The sequence below is a fragment of the Halichoeres trimaculatus genome, unplaced genomic scaffold (genome assembly GCF_033239565.1).
Source record: "Halichoeres trimaculatus isolate MK-OKI-2021-1 unplaced genomic scaffold, fHalTri1.1 fHalTri1_scaffold_15, whole genome shotgun sequence".
In the NCBI taxonomy this organism is placed as follows: Eukaryota; Metazoa; Chordata; class Actinopteri; order Labriformes; family Labridae; genus Halichoeres; species Halichoeres trimaculatus.
The window spans coordinates 27253548-27274583 of record NW_027437193.1 but is presented as its reverse complement, the minus strand read 5'-3'; the positions used below and the strand labels follow the sequence as shown (position 1 = coordinate 27274583).

The 21036-nt window shown below is 41.6% G+C and overlaps 1 protein-coding gene across 1 annotated transcript in view; it reads right to left on the bottom strand.

Annotated features, from left to right (window-relative positions):
- dnah9l (dynein, axonemal, heavy polypeptide 9 like) overlaps positions 1–21036 on the bottom strand; it is a 50764-nt gene that overhangs the window by 17430 nt on the left and 12298 nt on the right. Inside the window, exons 27-62 of the mRNA XM_074688503.1 lie at positions 20073–20243; positions 19729–19854; positions 19539–19646; positions 19324–19455; positions 19073–19233; positions 18146–18302; positions 17921–18066; positions 15819–15935; positions 15577–15715; positions 15253–15345; positions 14908–15102; positions 14469–14546; positions 12764–12896; positions 12326–12453; positions 12092–12240; positions 11863–12013; positions 11624–11755; positions 11348–11521; positions 11058–11262; positions 9250–9415; positions 9077–9179; positions 8664–8801; positions 7963–8064; positions 6923–7084; positions 6602–6685; positions 6090–6199; positions 5807–5969; positions 5547–5670; positions 3321–3463; positions 3075–3236; positions 2790–2849; positions 1525–1698; positions 1302–1448; positions 1098–1211; positions 772–915; positions 83–265 (exon numbers count right to left, since the gene is read on the bottom strand). Coding sequence (XP_074544604.1) covers positions 83–265; positions 772–915; positions 1098–1211; positions 1302–1448; positions 1525–1698; positions 2790–2849; positions 3075–3236; positions 3321–3463; positions 5547–5670; positions 5807–5969; positions 6090–6199; positions 6602–6685; positions 6923–7084; positions 7963–8064; positions 8664–8801; positions 9077–9179; positions 9250–9415; positions 11058–11262; positions 11348–11521; positions 11624–11755; positions 11863–12013; positions 12092–12240; positions 12326–12453; positions 12764–12896; positions 14469–14546; positions 14908–15102; positions 15253–15345; positions 15577–15715; positions 15819–15935; positions 17921–18066; positions 18146–18302; positions 19073–19233; positions 19324–19455; positions 19539–19646; positions 19729–19854; positions 20073–20243 — 4974 coding nt within the window. The remainder of the gene's footprint in view (positions 1–82; positions 266–771; positions 916–1097; positions 1212–1301; positions 1449–1524; positions 1699–2789; positions 2850–3074; positions 3237–3320; positions 3464–5546; positions 5671–5806; positions 5970–6089; positions 6200–6601; positions 6686–6922; positions 7085–7962; positions 8065–8663; positions 8802–9076; positions 9180–9249; positions 9416–11057; positions 11263–11347; positions 11522–11623; positions 11756–11862; positions 12014–12091; positions 12241–12325; positions 12454–12763; positions 12897–14468; positions 14547–14907; positions 15103–15252; positions 15346–15576; positions 15716–15818; positions 15936–17920; positions 18067–18145; positions 18303–19072; positions 19234–19323; positions 19456–19538; positions 19647–19728; positions 19855–20072; positions 20244–21036) is intronic.

Sequence of the window (21036 nt, the reverse complement as noted above, 5' to 3'; positions counted from 1 at the left end):
GTGTGTGTGTGTGTGTGTGTGTGTGTGTGTGTGTGTGTGTGTGTGTGTGTGTGTGTGTGTGTGTGTGTGTGTGTGTGTGTACCTCGTGGAAGCGGATGATGTTGATCACCCAGGCACAGAGCCCTGCGGCAGCAGAGGATTTCTGTCGCACAAACTCAGGGTTGAACTCGGGGTCACTGAGGTGCTCGTCCCTCACACACTTCACGATGGCCTCTGGGATGTGTTCTTTGTCAAAGTTCACCAGAGCCTGCAGGAAGTCGTCCACCTGGACAAGCATTTAGTGTGAAGAGATGAGATCAGATGAGATTATATGACATCAATCTAGAATTGCTGATCGATACAGAAAAAAAAAAAAAAAAAAAGTCATTTTGGTATTGGTATAGTTTATTATGATATTATCTTCTTTCCACTTTTTTCTGAAAGCATATTTTCTTTTAGGGCCAAACTGACACTGAAATTTCTTTTCCTAGATGGGAGTATTAGCAGCAGCACACAGCGCTTTATTTAAATTCAAAGAGTTAAAAATGATTAGGAAACAAAATATGAACTGATGGAAAAAAACAGATCAATCCAGCAAAATAAAAATCCCAAAAACAAAACTAAGAAAAAAACAGGAGCTCAGACACAATAATAAACCGTCAATATGTCACTTTAATACGACACACTGTTATTTCTCTAGTTTCAGGAATTTATTTGTGATGCGCTTTCTGGCTTTGCAGCCGACAGCTATTAATCTGAGAAACACTCAGAGTTGTGGCAGTAAAATATCACCTTGCTCATAACCATCTTGGAGGCCTTCCAGCTGCGGTCTTTGGGGATCCGGCCTTGGGGAGACAGAAGCACCAGGACAGCTGCTGAGACGTTGGTGACAATAGCTGGGGGGTTGGGGAACGTCCTCAGCTCTGTTAGGTTTAACTGAACAAACAGACACAGAGAGAAAAATATAAAGCATTTGATGAGTTTGGATGGAGCCAACTTTAGAGGAGTTTCTGAATTTTTATATGTTTGTTCTGCCTGCAGATATAAAACAAACAGAAACAAACAGAAGCGTAAATGGAGGTGACAGGATTCTGTATTTATGTGCATGATTAAAATACCCTGTTTAGTGTGTTTAGGGCTGTGTTGGCGGCCTGCAGGGCAGGTTCAGCCTTGGCCAGGTCCTCCTCAGTCTCCTGCTGCTGTTTGGTCACTTCAGCTTGGATTGCTGCCACCTGAGGAGAGAAACAAACACACCTTAGTGGAAGCACTGCAGGTCTTTCCCACCTCTTAATTACGCCATCTTCATCCTCAACATATTTTACCTTCTGCTCCTCTGCATCTGCCACGGCTCTCTCTTGGTTGAGCTTGTCTGTCTGTTGTCCAATTTTAGCGATAAGAGCCTCTATTTCTGTGTTCCTCTGCAGCAGCTCCACCTCCTGCACTGCCAGCTTGGCTTTTAAATCTTCTACCTGAGGAAGACAGACCAGCTGAGCTCAGACTAGGTTTTTTCTTCTATTGAGCGTTTACAGCATTGACTGGTCTGACCTGGGAGGCAGTGGATTGCAGTTTTTGGAGGCCGTTCTCTAAGCGCTCCATCTTCTGGGACAGCTCGGTGCGTTTTTTCCCCAGCAGGTTGCCGTACAGCTTCATGAACTCCAGGAAACTCTTTGGGGTGGTGTAGTTAAAGTGTTTCTCGTTCTGTTGGTATTTGACACTCACCTGCACAGAGTGGACACCAAAGGAGATGAGTTTTGATGTTAGAAAAGGTGCCAAGAGTTTTGTTTAAAGGGCTGATATTATGCAAAAATCACTTTATTAAGTCTTTTAGTGAAATTTGTGGGTCTTTGTCTTTCCTCCCAGCCCACAAAATGTGATATTTAATGACAAAACCTGCACTTAGTAGTGCTTGTGAATTTAAAATACTGACCTAAAACGAGCTGTTTGGATTTTGGGGATTTGCTGACGTCAGTGATTCCCTTTTTTGACCAATCAGGAGCAAGTCTGACCTGATTGGTCCACCAGAGCAGATACCCTGAACCCCCTCCCCGCCCACTTCCGTCTCCGCTGCTGGAGAGATTTCTCTGCAGCAGCGGGAGCCATCACTGCTTTATTTTTGGCTGTAAACAGCCACATAGTTCCATGCACAAGCTTCCCATCTTGGAAGAAGACAAGACTAAGTGGCTAGAGTTCATTTATCAAGGAAATGTTCCAGCTACACTCAGTAAAACTGTGCATGTGTGTGCTAGTCACTTCACGGCCGACTGCTTTACCAACTTTGAACAGAACAACAGAGGGCTAGCGAATAGACTGGTCCTGGATCCAGGCACATTACCAACCATCCACCAACAAACCTGGGACCCTGGAAATGTGAGTATTTTAAATGCTGTGTGCTGTGGAGCAGATGTAAGAGCTTTTCCTCAGTGTCCCTCCTGTCTCTGTGTTAGCTTCAGGATGCTAACTTTAGCTGCGGTTAGCCTGTTGTTTTAGCCTGTAATGTTACGGTAAACGAGCTTTGCTGTTTTCTAAACATTGTGCACTCGGAGCTAATGGCACCGCTCTCAGTGACGTGGAAGAGCAGGGCGGTATCAGCGGTGGCTCATTTACATGTGAAGGCCACGCCCACTAAATCAGAGCGTTCTGAACAGAGGGGCTATGAGAGCCTGGAAACAATGCTGCTGTGCTTGATTTATTGGCTTTTTGGACCAAAACATGTTACTACCATTTCATGAAAACATCAATGATCCATATCAAACTGCAGAAAAGGAGCACAATATGGGACTTTTAGTGCAAAGCCTTATAAATAAACTCACCTCGTTGACACAGGTGTGGGCGAAGGAGATGAACTCACTGATAGATGCTCTCACTTTGGGCTGCATGGGAGAAAGATGAACAAGGATTTCAGGAACTGTTTCACTGCAAAGCATCGGCCAAAGTTGATTAATTCTCTTTAATATATTTTGAGTGATTGTGCTAATAAAGATAATAAGATTGATTCAGGCAGTGCAACTTTTTTTAACTCGAGTTCAAGATAAGAGTTCCTGTTTCTGTTAATGTAAAATGAAGAGAAAATAAATGGAAGCTGAGTGCGCTGTCACCTCCAGTCCAGGTATTTTCTCTATAAAAGTGGAGCTGACAGACTGCAGGGCGTGCTGAGGCCAGGGGTGGAACCAGTCTATAGCTGTGCAATTCACCAGAGCCGGAAACTTCCGAGCACGTGTCCTCAATGTGAACCCGACTGGAGAGAAACACAAGACAACCTGGAGAGAAAAGACAAAAAATTGAGTTTCATCAAATCAGGTTTCATATCAGGAAGCGTTTCATTACACAAGTGACTTCATGACCTTGAGCTGGCGTCTGATCCTCTCAATGAAGAAGCTCCAGCAGTTGTCTCGGCTATCTATGAGTCCCAGTCCTCTCAGCTCCATCCGGATTGACGTCACAATCATGTCCACTTCTTCATCACTAAACAGGTCTGGAATGTCCCCTAAACAACACAAACAGCAGCAAACTGATGAAACTTCTTCATTCACCGGCAGCTGTTTCTGCACCAAAAGTCTTTGACAATAAAATCAAGCACAAAGTTCACTGATCTTCCCTCAGACACAACACGCTCATTGGGATGGGTAACCTTCAGTGCTGGGAGTAACAGTGTTAATGCCGCTGGTTTTTCCAGTGACGGGTGATCTAATTAATTACTCTTTCAAAAGTTATAACCCCATTACTGTTACTGACAGTGAAATGTGGTGCGTTACTACTTATTAATAAAAAGCGTCAAGAAATGATGAGAACAATCATGTTGACATGTCTTTAACAAAGAGCTGATGCTAAAGTCAACTTTTCAGCAACAAATATCACACAGCTACCTGTGTGCGTCTGTGTGACCTGCAGTCAGAGAGGACCTCCTGCAGCATCTTTGGTTCAAACCAACTAGAGGGAGAGGGGTGGATGCTTTTTTAGGTTTGAATGTAAGGCAAAAGTAGTCAACTTCCTTTCCCTTGAAAAAATATTAGAGTTATTAGAACCATAGCTAAAAATGAGGGGGTTATGAGAAGAAATTAAGAGACAAGAGTGGAGTGTGAGACAGGGTTAAACAGTGAGAGAATCCCTCCTAAATCAGGAGTGTTGGTAGGTCATTCCACCCTGGCTCGCTCAGCCAGACACAGGACTTCTGATTTAATGTGCCCACGTCTGTAGCAGTCAGTGGGGTTACAACTAGCGTTTTCAGGATAGAAGTACTGGCAATACATTAAAGTTATTTTCAGGATGGAAATGTATAGACACTTCTTCAATGTCATTGATGTAAAAGGCAAAAACATACATGTGAACATTATGACCCTGAGAAAAACCTGCTCAAAAACACAAGAATTACTTTTCCTAGTAATTTACACCTACTAAGAAGTAATTCTGTTACTAATTCAATTACTTTTTGGGGAAAGTAACGGGCAACTATAACTAATCACTTTTTTAAAAGTTATTTGCACAACACCCGTAACCTTTCACGTTTGAAACGATCCGCATCAGTACTCAACAGTACCACGTTTTGGTACTTTTGTGCGTGTTAAAATGGTAATAAATATTAATTTGTTTAGTAATAAAGTCTCAATTTTTTTCCAATTGTACATTTTTATTTCACAATCAGTAAACCTACAATGCTGTGTTCTTGTCCAGCATGGAAAATCATCTACTCTTTCACTTCCTCACAGTCACAAAGATGTGTTTAGAAACCAAAACATGGTTCCTTTTGATTTTACGAGAATTGGTACTTGGTAATTGTTAGTCCAGTTCTTTAATATTGGTACCCCTTGAAAGAAAACTGGAGAATCTTCAGGTCTCAGCCTAACCATTTATTGGTCTTCACATGTAAAAGGTCAGCACTGGATTCTTTCTGGCAGAAGCTCACTATGGAGTCCCCGGACAGAAAGAGTGGCTCACAAAGGATAGGTTTCACACCTATACCTTTGGGATACACACTAAATATCCAATACACACAGTGTTGGTCTTCTACACAACCATCTGCTATTGGCCAAATAATGAACATGTGAGGGCCAACAGACACACATGTTCCGTTCTAGGTGTGTATTAATATATGTTATGTTCGTGTATGTATGGCAGACGTGCACCTAAATTATCAGAAGAAAGGAAAAGGAGGATAGAGGAAAGGAGGGGGAAGAGGGAAGTTGAGGCCAGGGGTGCCCAACCATAGCTGTGAGGAGCCTTGCACTTCTGATCAGTAAGCTGGCCTTGGCTACCCAGAGGAAACTTACTCACAGAACTGTAGTTAAGGAACAACTATTAAACTTTTGTGAGGCAAACATTATAAATTCAGTGAAGCTAATAAAGTATAATATGCAAACAATAAATTCATTATGGTTACACAAAAACATAAAATGAAATATACGGGCTAAAAATCTAACATACTACAGACAGAATTTGGTCGGTACCTATTAAAGTACATGATTCGGCATCCATCCCTAACGCTCATTCTTTAGGTGGGTGGATCAACAGTAGCTTTTAGGATCAGTTTAAAACTGTGGTGATTCTTTGTGGGTGTGATGGTGCAGCCTAACCTGAAGCCAACATGTCGTTGATAAGCACCAGGAAACGTTCATCTGGAATCTGTGCATCTGTATGAAGAAACACCGTCCCAATGTTTTTCACCCCGACCTTTATATACAAAGCTGCTATGTCGCTCTGCGAATGAGGAGATGCGGAAAAGAAGCCAAGAATGTGTTGAATGTTACGTCTGGGTCATCTGACATTGAGCTGCATTAAAAAGTGCAACAACACTTTGCATCTGCTGTGCGCGCTGTTGTACATGCATGTTCACCTTGAGGTCACTGATACCGTAGCCTTTCCGCAGAGTGATCTGGAAAACCTCCAGCATGCTGAGGAAGGCAGCCAGCCGGCACAGACTCTGCTTCCCGCTGCCTCCCACTCCCACCAGCAGAGCGTTACCATAGGGGGCCTCCAGGATGCGGCTGATGCGGCATCTGAACACAAACAGCAGAGTGAACAATGTGTGTATGGACAGAGGTTTACCTTTGTGCTCATCAGTGTAAATCCCACAGCAGATGGTATATGTTCACTCCATGTGTGTCTGTATGCCTTACACATGCTGGATAGCTTCTTCAAACAGCACCAGGTCCATGACGGCGTGCAGCTCGTTATAATGCTCCAGAGCATCAGCCAGCGTCTTCTGGAGCTTCTCCCAGTCTGAGGCCTGAAAGGACGGGCAAATACATCAGCTCCCTCCTCCTGTGTGTACGACCGTTATTATCAAAGTAACTAACCAGAAATGTAATGAAATTAAGTTTTTATCCAGACTTGAGTCCATTAACTTCAATTCAAACTCCATACAGATCAAAAAGGTAATTAGCTGAGCTAACGACAGTACATTCATCCTCATTTATTTTCTGACAGATTAGACATGACAGTGCCATAGAGTCCTTGAATAAGGGAGCTGCAGATAATTCACAGACTAATATGATTTCAGTCAAAAACAATCAAACTCATTCTTTCTTATTACCACATTTAATAAAGAATAAATGGATGCTTGAAAGGAGCAACGCTGAGTCGGATCCAAACAGCTATGAATAAATGTGTGTGTATGAATGTGTCAAACCTGGTGATAGCGAGGCTCTCCCACTCCCAGGGCAAAGTGACAGTACACCAGAGGCTGGTGGATGAAGATGGACTCATCTATTCCCTGGAGAAAGTTGACAGACACGGAGATATAAAAATCTGCAGGAAAATACTGAACAGCCATAAAAACATTTTCTATAAGTAGTCAAAAAAGGACATTTTCTGACTTTTTTCAGTGAATTTGTATGAAAAACTAAAGCCCAACAAATCTTAAATCTCTTGGATTTGCCACAAGGGGTTGCTGTGTTCCTTAAATCAGAATCAGGGACACATAAGTTAGAGTACACCTGTTCAGCCTTACCTCAAAGTATCTCTTGCCAGTGTCCAGGAGGATCTTGTTGAAGAGCTCGACATCTTTCTCCTCCATCAGTTTGTCTGAGTAGACTCGAGAGCTCTCATGCAGCCAGAGGTGAACCAGGTCCATGGGGTAACGGATAGACTCTGGCAGGGCAAACAGGATACCCTACACACAACGACAAAAAATATAATGTGGTTGATTAAGAAGAAATTTGATGATCCAGAGTTCAGCAGTTCGTCTGGACTTTAACCAGCCCAAAACAGCACATCATCCCACTCTTAATTTCTCTTCACTGGCTTCCAGTAGCAGCTCCAATCAAATTCAAAGCTCTTCTTCTGGCTTACAAAACACTGACAGGACCAGTTCCTGCCTACATGGGGTCCCTCATCCAGGTCTACACTCCTTCTTCACCCTCATACACTCTGCTTGAAAGATGCCTGATGCTCCCAGCTCAGCGTGGCTCCGAATCTCTAGCCAGACTCTTCTCCTCTGTTGTTCCCAAATGGTGGAATGAGTTATATAACTCTATACAATCCACAGAGTCCTTCAGAGATGTCTGAAAACTCATCTGTTCAGGGAACACTGAAACCTTAATCTGACCCTTCTCCTCTTTGTCCTCAGGGGTAGAATGAGTCAGAAGGTCTCAGATCCAGCTCTTGGTGAATTTTCAGCACTTATTAATGAATGTTGTTGAAAGTTGAAGTATACTGTTGCAGCAATTAATTGTGGTTAGTTGGATAGATTATTCTACACTACTTTAAAAAAATCTTCTTGCACTTAATGGCAGCACCTGCAGCCAAACAACTTGTAGCACTTTGGTGGACCAAGATTTTCCCTTCTGTCCAAACTCTCGCTTGTGTTGTACGTTGCTTTTGACAAAAGTGTCTGCTAGATGAAACTGTAGAACTGTAGATACATTATCTCCATCCACACAAAACAGATATGAGTGGTCATTAATAGTTGACCAATGCCTCTTCTCATCTTAAAGCCAGCCAGCATAACTCATGAATTTATGTTTGTGTGGGCGTGTGTGTGTGTGTTACCTGGAAAATGTTTGAGAGGTCTCGCAGGTTGAAGATATAGTGGAAGCGTATCGCTGTGGGGAGAAAGTTCTGACTGATTTTTTGGTGCAGACAGATAGCCGCCTGTATTAAAGAAAAAAACAGAGACAGTGAAATTAGTGGAAAAAAAAAACAATGTCAGAGGATTAAAATGGACAGAGATACAAACAATAACATATTATAAGCAAAGGGTGCTTTAATTAGAATAGAGCTGACATCGGACGCCGCGACACATCGGAGGAGCTTCGCCTGCTGTGAGCAGACAGGATCCAGGAGACAGAGACTGAACAGACTGCTGGGAAGGCTCAGTCCTGGACCCTGTGGAGGTGGAGACTGGCTGGGCTGGAGAGTGGTGGACGAGAGGTGGACGGGATGTCGTCATCTAATTTCTTCTGGACATTTTTGCACTTTCTATATTCTTTCTTACTTTTGTTTTCTTAAATGCTGCTGTGACTCCTGAATTTCCCCTCGGGGATAAATAAAGTATTTTCTATTCTATTCTATAAGCTGAGAGTTCAGGTTTGCTATGATGTGTGTTGTAAAGTCTTATCTCATACAGGAGGAATGACCTGTGGTAGCGCTTCATCTGGCAGGGTGCGAGTCTGAGTCTGCTGCTGAAGGAGCCACTTAAGTCCATTAAATACCCACTGTAAACACACACTGCACTGACACTGATGGTGTACCTGAACAAGAGTCCCAACCGACCGGGAGACCCCGTAGCTGAATCCTCCCTGGAGGAAATGAGCCGACAGGATGCTGGAGAAGATTGTGGCCAAAGCATCGGCACAGGGGAAGTGGACCGAGAACACCGAGAAATGCCTCTAAAAGAAGTTTAGAGGTGAGAAAAATCTCTACAAGGACTCAAAAATAACCACACACACTGCTTTTTAAACCTAAACCTAAACAGTTAGCTTTCCAAGAGCAGCATCTCCCTTTTGTTTCTACTTCAGACATTTAATTGCTTCATTTTCTCCAGCTGATAAAATCCATTCTGTGTTAATTTGCACCTTGATAATGAGTTAGTAAATATGCTTAAACATTAATTAACTAAAGTAATTGAAGAACAGAGAAGGATGTTGCTCACGGCGTGTTTTACCTGTAGTCTGGGGTTGATAGAGAAGCTTCCAGCTGTTGGGTTCATGCAGGTGATGTACTGGCAGTTGTGGATTTCCTTCAGCACCAGCCGTTGTCGGTCGTACCTGTGAATGCACAGAGAAAGCTTGTAGCTGTAAATAAAACAATGTTGTGTTCAGTGTGTCTCGCTCTAACCAGTGGTTGTAGTCGAGGTGCTGGCGAATGAGTGTGTGCGGCTGGACCGTCCCATAAACGTCCACCTCAGGCATGTTGAGGTCGTCTATGAAGTAGATGAGTCTCTTTGCTGTAGGGGGAGCAAATTTACGACCAGCTTTCTTCTCCAGGGGTTTCTCCAGGACACCTGCAATAAATACAGGGCAGAATAAATATAATATGTGGGGAAAAAATCATTTAATGTATTCTTTGGTGGGAGAGCAGTGCCCAGATATGGATTATAAAATGCAATACACGGCAAGCAGAAGGAAAGGAATCAAAAACAGCCATAAATCCATTTCAAACAGAGCAAAGACATTAAACATGAAGAAGAAGGATAACATATAAATTTAGATTGGAAGTGCATATTCCCCAACACACATCACGGTTGATGACACTTTTTTCAACATTAAGAGTCTCTTTAAACAAACAAACAGGGCCTGTATGCATTACAAGCCATTAGTGAGGAAAACAGATAGTTTGTACAGATGGCACCAATTAGTGGATTAGTGGTATACATGAGCCAGGTTATTGGGCCAAAAGAGCGTTTGCTTTAATGGAGGTAGATCCCACCACTACAGGCACTAATGACAGGATAACAGTGCCTGTTTGGCTGTTTAAAGGTGGACATCACGCAATCCGTTATGGTTTGAGACGAAATATACACAGACAGTGGACAATCCTTTGGAAAGGTGATGACGTGTAGCCATACAGCAACTTTAGAATTAGGAGACACATTTTTCAGTGAACAGATGAGATAAGGGAGACAAACAAAGTCTCGAACCTGCGAGACTTGCTGCCATCAGTTTTACAAGTTTGACTCTCTAATTGCTTTTATACATCTGGGTCCTTCAAAGATGTATGTGTTGAAATGGTGGAGTTCATAAATTTCTTTAAGAGATATTCTTCAAGGTACTGGGGCATTGCAGCAGCTTTCATATTACTGATTTTATTTCTGAGGTTTTCTACTGTGCGCTCGGAAACACCACACACATTTACTCTGTTCAAGATCACCAAACTTTCTCTTTCTCTTTGTTTACCTGATTGACTCACTCATAAAAGCTGTTTGTGTATTCCCCAATGGTATCACTCCTCTTTCACCTTATTCTTATTACTTAGTATTTTATTATATATATTTTTTTTATCTCTTTATCTTATTTTATTTTATTTCTAGTTCTTATTTTATTTTACTTAGCATATGTTTGCATCATACTTTATTTCATTTGTCTCACACTGTTTTGCACTGACTGAAGGGCTTTTGCAATTTCATTGTACTTGTTGCAATGACAAATAAAGTTCTATTCTATTCTATTCTATTCTATTCTATTCTATTCTATTCTATTCTATTCTATTCTATTCTATTCTTTTCTAGTCTATTCTTGTGATAAAATCTTCATTTCTCCTACTGAAGAATGTTCTTCTTGATCATCTCTCGGTCACAGGTTTACTGCTGTTAATGAGTGGTAGACATGCACAGTTCAAGTTTGTTTGATGGGATTTTTCAGGATGTTTCCCTTATTATGACGTAATCTGCACCTGCGTCTTTTTCATGGAGTAATTAGTTAACTGGACGATTATTTGCAGTCGTGAAAGCGGCTAAAGCTGGAGCCAAACGAGCCGTTGCATAACAGAACGTTAGGACTAATGGTCCCCTTTGTTTAATGACCGGACGTGCATGCAGGCCCTGAACTTTAAAGTCAGGAACAACTTATTTGGATTAAAACATACTACACTATCGCTTTCAAATAAATGGTTTTATTTCAACAATTTCATGTTCAGCTTATTCTTACGCTGCAGCATGGCTGAGGTGGTGTAGTAGTTGAAGGGGACTTTAGCCACCATGTAGTCCTCCTTCAGTTTGGCCACTTTATCAGACACCAGAATGGTTTTACCCACTCCAGCGTTACCCACCAACATGATGGGTTTGCCTCTCTGGAGCAGCAGGTCGATGAAGTACGTCAAACAAATGGTTTCTGAAGTGTGCACCAACACTGTCTGAAACACACAGAACATGACCTGACTGAACAGGCTTGTCCAAAAGCGTGGTCAGTAAAGAGTGTTGACATGAAACAGAACACACTTGTAACGGTATATCGGGCTCCAGCTCAAACGGCACCATTTTCTCACTCCAGGGAGTGAACTTTTTGGTCTCAGAGTCGATGAAATAGTCGAAGACAGTGCCCTGGGAGGGAAACTTCACCGCTCTCATCTCTTTTGACCACCAACGGCTAAATTCAGCACGGTAATCATTCAGCTAAAAATAAGAAATAATATCACGTTATATTTCAGTCTGCATGTCTGAATTGTATACAGGAACAAAGGAGTTATTTCTTATTATTTCTTATTCATAACACACATGATCCTGGAAGAGAGCTCCTCCAAAGGCCCAGACGCAGGCGAAGACAAAGTAGATCTCATAAAGTTCTCTGGGGGAGTCAGGAGGGGTGTTCTCCTCTGTCAGCAGGCAGTCCAACAAGGAACACAGCGTCTGTTTGGTCAAAAGACAAAACAAACTGAGACAATTCTCATCAACTGGTGAAAAACTCCAGACATGAGCGGATGTGAAGGTTTGCGATGCTTGTTGTGTGTTCTCACCTGCACCATGCTGTTTTCCGGGATGGGAGTGATGGTTTTCAGGTTGCAGCGGACCTGTTCCAGGCAGTACGGTACATACTTATCAAACAGAATGGTGAGATTGGCTCTCTCTGACTGGGCCTGCCTTGTGTCGATCCAACTCGTCACATATCTGGGAAAACAACAGGAGGAAATAGTTTCAGGAGAGGAAAAGTGTCTGATTTCAAACATGAATGTGTGAGAGACCTACGAGCTCCAGCCGAGGTCTTGAGGATTGACGTAAAGTATTCCTGCTCTGGATACAGTCGCTGGAGTTGCAGCTTTCAGATGGGAAATCTCAAAGAGCAGACGCATCGAGGAGGACAAGCTGATCCTCTCATTGCTGGCAAGAGTCAGAACCTGAACAGAGAGCAGGAAAAAGACACAAGCGATATCAGAAAATGGAAATATAAGCCCTCATCACAGCGCAAGAATGTACGCTGACCTTGTTGTCATCCATTACAGTGTTGAGTGATTCAATCCACATGGGATCAATATCCCCGTCCAGAACGATCCATTTGGGTCCATCATGACTCACTGAGGTCAGCTCTCTCATGGTGGAGGAGAAGAGGCCTGAAACCAATCACAAAACAGAGAGAGCAGAGAATCAGCAGTGTTTTCTTCATACATCAGTCCAATACAGGGTGGGAATCAAACTCAGTGCTGCCTGATGCAGTGAGGCTAAGACATCATTTAACATTCAATCTATTTAGACAGGAGCTTCCTCTCAAATGGTAAAAGTACTTTGACTGTCCATTATTAATTTTGATCAAAGGCTAGAGAATAAATTTTATCTTGACACCAAAGTTAAATGTCGACAGTGAATCTGGAGAAAACAACACTTCCTATGATTCTCATTTACAGCTTGTCCAGCTCCCCTCACCATCTTTCCACTCTCTGGTCGCAGGGTGCAGATATCCAAACAACTCATCTGTGGTCACAGCTTTGGGGTTAATATCGTTCCACACAGTCTTCATCTTCATGTTGGCATATGTTCTGTGGAGAGTCTTCAGGATCTAATGATTAAAAAACAGAAATATGTGACACACTGTGCACCTTTTCTTCACAAATCCTTCATTATCTGATCGACTATAGATATGACTCTTGTCAAACTTGATTGTGTCTACACTAAAATGATGGGAAACTTTGCGGTGTAGCCAGAATGTCATCAGAAGATGGATTTCTTAAAGATGCTATGAGGGGGATCTGTTTTGAATGCACTCCCTCGCCACCTTGTGGCCTGGAGTCTCCTCACACTGTCCTACATTACTTTTAGTGAGGCGTGTTTGCTTTGGAATTAAATGGAGATCAGATTGAAACAAATTTTCTTTGTTCAAGACAACTTTTTACTGGATACAACACGCTGAGGTAAGGTATTTATCAGTACAGTTACGTAGCTCTACAGTTTGAAACGTGACATCAAGCAAACGTAGCAGCCGGCTCTATGTCATGTCTGTAATGTGTTATGTTAGTGAATCCTGGTTATGTCCTGCCAGTCATCTACCAAGCAGAGCTTACGTAACCTCACTCTTCATTTTATTGATAGACTCTCAAGTTTGAACAGACCACTGCAGAATAACTGCTGACTGTGGGTTGGAATCAACATTATCACAAACAGTTTAGCCCCTGTGTTAAAGAGTGATACAGCCCGAGCTAAAGGCGAATTAGCCTTTAGCTTGGGCTGAATCACTCTCCTGTTTAGCCTCCTTCTGCTTTTCTGTCCTTTTTCTGTCTGACAGTTAGGCTCCAGTGTCCACCATCACTACAAAATTAATCACAAAAAAACATTTTCAGCAGAGAAAAACACAGATCTCTGTGTTTTATCTCTTCTCACTACTAAAGTTCGTCAACTGGCGTGGTGTTGTCACAGGGACCTAGATGTGCTGCAGATAAATCTGGTCCTGGTCGACCTGACCTGGAAGCGAGGAAGTCGCAACTTATGATAACCTGTAACCAGTAATATTGGTGCTGATAATCTCATTTTAAAGTGTGGTTTATGATCAGGCAGATATCTAGAAGGGAGACTTTTTAAAGATCACTTTCAAACTCCTCACAGCCCCTTTAAGTATCTTTAGATTCATCAAAGAATGGTGAAAAAAAAAAGCCCTGTATCCTAAACATGAAGGTTTTTGTGTGTTGTAGCATTAATTCTAAACCATCTCATATGAAAGAAAAACTTTGACAATCAAAATTAGTATTTCTTTTGCACAATAAATTAAACTGTAAAACCTGAGTTCTAAGCAAGTGCTTATGCCTTATTTTTGCTAAACGTTAGCTATTAGACTTTATATTCCACATTCCCCAAAATCTGCCAATAAGGACAGAAAAAGTTGTGATTGATTCGTTTCTCATACAAAGACATTATTCTCATTTCAAAAAACTTATCAATTTCATTTTTCTTACCCCATGAGCAGATTTGTTTTTACTCTTTACATGAATTCCAGGTGTCACATTTGTCTTTTAACATCTCAAAATAAGGCATTTTTGGACATATCAGTTAAATCGGGTTCATATAGAGTCATAATAAGACAAGCTTTTACTTAAAAAAAAAGACATTTGCTTTCATTTTAGTTTTTGCAGAGTCTAACCTGACTCTTTCCAGTTCCTGGTCCGCCAACAACAAACACAGAGTGCCTAACAGCCAGCAGCTCCTCCAGCTGGGTCACCTGCAGACAAACAGAGTTTTCATCATACTGGAGTTATGATTATAAATGCAACAGCAAGTCATTTTTATATTGTTAAAAAAAAAAGAAAAGGAAAAAAAGGAAAAAAAAAACATAAAAAAAGTAGCTAGTACATACAAGTATTTTTTTTTGTACCAAAAGTGTATCCTCTGCGGTCAACATTCAGCAACTTTGAACTTTTCACACAAAGCTAGAAACATATAAAACACTTTTGTTTAATTCTCATATGAAATAACAGCAGGCCTTGGTCGCACATCTGAGCGCATGCTTAGGGCCATTTATATTAACTCCCCACAAAGAAAAAGAGTTTTTTCATTTTCTAAATAATGTTAAATCGAGGAACCTTTAGTATGAAGTTCTCCTCAGGCTGCAGTCGCAGCTCACTGACTGACTGACGAACAGCGTTTTCCAGCTCAGGGTCTCTTTTTCTGGGCACATCCAGCTGCGGAAACAGGTCACTGATCAGCCCGAGGAATATTGGCACGTCACTCGTTACTATCTTTGGCAGATTGAAGTCCCTCAGGGCCCGCATCAGCACCTGGACAGAAAGTGACAGTATGGGGTTGTCACACTGCTGCAGTTAGAAACTCAAGTTTGTGGAAAATAAGAGACGTTAGTTGAACACATTTCCCCTCATATTCATTAAATACGAAACACTTCCTGCCAATAACATTAGAGTGATGGGTACCTGTTCCTCAGGTCTGCTTCGGTCCTCCCTCTTCAGTGATCCAGCCACAACAAGGACTGATTTAATAGCTCTCAACCCCCAGTCATAATGATCCTAACACATAAAAGGAGAGCCATAAACAAGGAGATATTGTCTTCTTTTATAATACTTTAATACTTTTTAAGCTTGTCAGAAGGCCAACATGAGGGGGATGAGCCCCACTCTTGTATGGCATAAAGTAAGGTAGGTCTTTTAAACTACAGGTGTAACATTGCTGATCATGTTCACGCCCTTTGACAGCAGAAGAAATACCCTTGGGCCTGTTGTGACAGTGGTCTGATGTACCTGTTTTGACAGCAGCTCCTTACAAAGAGTGTAGAGGCTGATGAACTTGCGTGCCAGCAGACGAGCGTCTATGAAACCTTCTGCCACCAGCATGATCTCACAGATCAGCTCAAAGTCAGGGATCACCATGGCACAGGGTCTGCAGAGTGAGCAAACCATCTACTAATTAACCTCCCTTGGTTCTTGTAAAGCCTCGCACTGAAGAGTCTTCTCTTTATCTCTGTCTTTAGTGTATCTCAAACCTGAAGAGAGCTTTGAGGTTCTCTGGGAGCTCGGCCCTGCCTGCGTAGCCTGGGTTCAGAGTGATGAAGATCCCCACTGTTTGCTTCAGCTCGATCTCCTCTCCCAGGAAGTGGAACCTGCACACACATCAAACCAATTAGAGATAACTACAAATGAGTCCACGAGGACTCTCAGACAGGATTAGCAGACTAATTACAGAGGAGGGGGAAGGATATATTATGTGTGCCATAAATTTTACATTAACCTCTGCTTTTTTTTCTTACTGAATATTTATTGTTATATAACAATTGTATAACAGACAACTTAAAACAGACAAGGTCCTCATGAGTAAGTTAAAGATTTTTTTTTGACATGATTTTATGTCATACTGTGAAAGAAGAAGAAGCCAGAGCAGTCAGATAATAAACATTATACATATACATACCCATACCCATGCATACACACAAGCATTTATACCCGTATACATACACAAACAGACACATGTACACACACACATGAACACATTCACGTAGCTAAAGTGAGAAAAGCAAAACACACACATAAGCACAAACTAAAGGCAGAATAAGGGGAGTTGTGCTTTGCAATGGTGCAAATGTTTAACTGTTTAGTGTCCAAGAATGATTTTAAAAGCCTCAAGGGTGATACCAGCCCAGGGATTTACAGGGTGGGAAGAAAGATGGTTGTTTGCTACAATGAAAGGCTTGAAACAAGCAAACAAAACAATATTGGGTAAAACAAGAGGAAGAAATTTTACAAAGTTTTTTCTTATTTCTTTGAAATTACCCCTGAAATTTAATGAGAATTTGGTAAAAATGAGCACATAACTTCTGATCAGATTCTGTTTTGCAGTGCGCCTGTACTCACAGTGTCTATCACAATCAGGTAAGGCCAATTTCCAACCCCACTCTTAGTGAATATCACATCTGAAGCCTTCAGTTGTATCATGTAAAACATTATAGGCCTAATCATAAAGGTTTATCATTTTACATGTGATCTCAATTATGCATATCAACACACTGGGTACTAAACAACTTGGTGAAATTAAATAACAAATAGCTAACTATCAACTGCTTATTGGGAAACTGAATTATTCATTAACATTTCAAAGGTAATTATCAAAGGAAACAATAAACCTAACTTCTGTTTTCAAGAACTAAGCAGCTATTTATCACCTGCTTTTCTGGAAACAGAAGAAACTTCTAAAAACATTTTGTGGTGGGTTATGATTTAATTTTAAATAAATTATTTGCTAATCGTCACCTTCAAACCTTACAATTTGAAGTAAAATTCAAAGAAACTGGAAAAAACAGTAACCTACCAATTGTGACTTGCAGCAATAAAATTGGACATTATTTTAAAGAAATTATGTGCTAATTTAAAAGAAATAAGAAAAAACTTTGTCTAATTATTACCTAAGTGTGATGAAATTTGTGGACCTCTAAAGTAAAGTGTTACCCAATATTGTTACATACTGATTAAGGTTTTCCTATTTTTCCAATACAATTCACCTCTTCCAGTTGCTTGTCTTGGAAAGGAACGTTATTTGTTCCAAACTGTGAATTTCTCGGACAATTTCTTTCCATTCAGTGAGAGTTGGGGGTTCTTCATTTAGCCACTTCCTAGTAATGGCTTTTTTTTTACTACTAGTTAGTATTTGTGATAAATATCTGTCTTGTTTATTAAGCCCTGCTGGAAGGTTACCCAAGAATAAGCACAAAAGCTGAAGTTGAGCTCTAAGCTTATTATTGATCTGTTTGCATTGGTGACATCAATCCAATAAGCAGAAATTTTGGGACATCTCTAAAATATGTGAAAATGAATAGCTAAAACACAACCACTCATTCTCTAGCACTGAGCGTGCTCAAGGTTGTTACTCTGCGACTCTTTAATCCTAGGAGTTATAAAAAATCTCAGGATGTTCTTCCAGGTGAATTTTCTCCCAAGATTTGAGCTGGAGGTGGTGGTTTGTGTTTTCAATCTGTTAAGCCAGTCCTCCTCTGTTGATTTTATGTTTGCATCTTTCTTCCATCTCAGTTTGGCATGCATTGTGGAAAGACCCTGCTCAACTTGTAAAGATGAGTAGATGTTGGAAATCAATCACCTTTGCTTTTTGTTGCGTACAGCATCCTGTATCGTTTTGACCTGTACTGCGACCACGGACAGCACTTCCACTGAGATCCTGTTGAACTCATCAAAGCAGCCCCACACTCCTGTCTGAGCCAGACCCTTATAGATGTTTCCTATGGACTGTAGACAGACAGAGGAACTGAAGGGTGGAATAAATAATATTATGGACACAGTAGGAAACATTTATCCTTTGTAATACCTTGTAGTCCATTTGTTCAGAGCAGTTGAACACATACACCATGATGCCCAGGGAGCGTCCAAGGTCCTTGGTAGTCTCTGTCTTACCGGTCCCAGCTGGGCCAGAGGGGGCTCCACTCATAGTCAGATGGAGGGACTGGGTCAGGGTAATGTAGCACCTGACTCAGGTAGGTTTGACAAAACAGAGTCATAAAGAAACATCAGTAAGTTAGGTGGTAGGAACGATGATATTCTGGACTAAGTGGATCTACACTAGGTGTATAATGGGATCCATCGGGGCATAGACAGCGCCGCTCCTAAAATTGCATTAATCGAACATAAACTCATGTTTTTTTACCCATATTCCATCATGGTCCGCTCCAGGTTAGTCCTCTGCTGCAGTCTGTGTCACTCCAGACAGCGCTGTGTGGCTGTACTGACCTCTGAACTGACAAAGACTTTGTTTACGTTTGACCCTCCGCGCATGTGCAGTACTCTCTGGAGAGCTGACTCCACTTCCTCCTTTCTTTGAGGGGCAAACGTAAACAAAGTCTTCGTCAGTTCAGAGGTCAGTGACACAGACTGCAGCAGAGGACTAACCTGGAGCGGACCATGATGGAATATGGGTAAAAGAAAGTTTTTGGACGATTAATGCAGTTTTAGGAGCGGCGCTGTCTATGCCCCGATGGATCCCATTATAGGGACGTCCGCTGCATGATTTTGGATGTAAATATCTCTCGAAGCGCTGCTTGGATCAGGAAAGCCTTCTTGGTGAGTATTTTGTTCTACTTCATTCTATATACAATGTAAAAGCTGTATAAACCGAACCTATCCTTTAAAGGCTACTAGTACCTTGATCATAGCTGCTCAAGAAATGGATCTGTCACTAAAATCCTTCTTTGCTGAGATTAAAAAAGTAGATATCTTATAAAAGTTGAAGGATGTGCACCTGTCAGTGAGTGGAGTAATGACCAGTCTGTTTGTGTTCCCCAGGTATTCATAGCTGAACTGGAACTGAGCGTCACAGATGTTTACATAACAGTGGCTGGTTTCATCATCCCAGCGGTGGCGTAGCTGAGACAGCCACGCAAACGCCTGGCCCGTTGTCACCTAAGAGACACATACAGTAACATCAACAGGAGCCTCCTCTGGCCTGTCAAATGCCACATTATACAAATGTATGTCTCACCCAAGCATTACCTTCTGACTTATGAGGTTAGCAACCACATCTCGAGCATGCACATCGATAGTGCAGACAGTCATAATTTTCTGCCTGTCTCCTGGAGTTAAATCTCCCAGCAGCATGTGTATGAGGGAGTTCAGCTGTGTGATCTACAAAAGAAAAACTAAACACTCATCTCTGAACAATTCAACCATCACTACGATAATATCTCTCACTGGATTAGCAGCGCTACCTGTTTTCTGTTGTAGTCCTTGAGCGCTGTCTCAAATCCTTCTTCCACCCTCTCAAAAGCGATGCCCACATCTGTGGCCCACCACACCTGGCTACCAGTCAACCCCACCTGAAAATGAGACAAGGAACAGTTCATTTGTTTGTTTGTTATAAAGTTAAAGTGGTGGTCCTGCAACAGCACAGCATGAGACCTGTGCAGGATAGTCAAACAGCCACTGGTCTCGTGGTTTGTCTTCGTACGCAGCGACAGCCTCCTGGATCTCCCTTCGGACTGTGCAGCGCATGGTGTTCTCTAAGTCACTCAACCAACACTCTGCCTGAAAAAATACATTAAAAATACATTTTCAATACAAAGACAAGAGTATTCATATCATATTCATAAAATGAATGAAATGATATATACACCTTTACATTTTATACACATAGATTTAAGAAAAACTAATTTCAGGACACCTCATTTATAACAGCAGAAAGAGCAGAGACATCACAAACTATAACATTTGTAATTACTGAGGAGAAAAAAAAAATTCAGTACCTGTCCTTCACAGACACATGGCTCAGAGAAAGGTACATATTCTCCCTCTCTGCTGTACATCCCAATGCCCACTGCCTCCCCATTCTCCTCCTCTCCTCCTCCTCCTCTATCTGAGTCACTGAAGCGAAGATCTGCTATGTTGTCAAACAGCTTCAGCAAGTGTCTGGTCACCTGGAGAGCACACACAAACACTGATAGATATTTTTCAGAGAAGAGAAATCAGCGGCAATCATTAATTAATTGACACTTTTCTAAAGAGGGATTATCAGTCTACGTCATCATAAAGATGTGCACGCACCTTGACCTCAGAAGCAGCGTTTAGCTCCATTCATTCAGACCAGTTAGCGTTTTTTAAACACTAAATTCAACCTGTTATCAGCATAGAAGTGTACGGTTGTTCTGTGGTCAGTTTTAAGAAACAATACTATACAACAGAGGCAACATCTAACAAGTTTGGACCGTCACAGAGCAACTGGTGTTTTGGGGTTAATAGCGACAATGCTAACTGGTGACTCTCAGCCGACAGTATCAGTGATTAACAGCCGAGAGTCACCAGTTAACAGGGTCACACTTTACAGTGAAACACCAGCAACCTCTGTGAGTCAATAATTAACTCTGGACGTAGTTTTCTGTTTCTTTTATTATGAACCAGCTCTCAGTCTCATGCTTTTTGTTGGTCCGGGAGGGTTTCTGATTTATTGACCCATGTTTATGTCCTGGTCTGTCACAGTCTGGTTAGTGTCCATGGATAATGCAGTCATTAGCATCGAGTGACAGTTGTGTGTTTAAATTACTCTCTGGGTACACGCCGGATTTCTCCTCTAAAAACGTCTGTCCACCTTATTTCTGTCCACTTGCTGATCTCTTCTGTTCACTCACTGCTATTTCACAAACCTGGAAGCTGTTTTCCATCTATATAAGTGATATTTAGTTTAAAAATAAGTGTTTTGGTGGTTAACTCCTC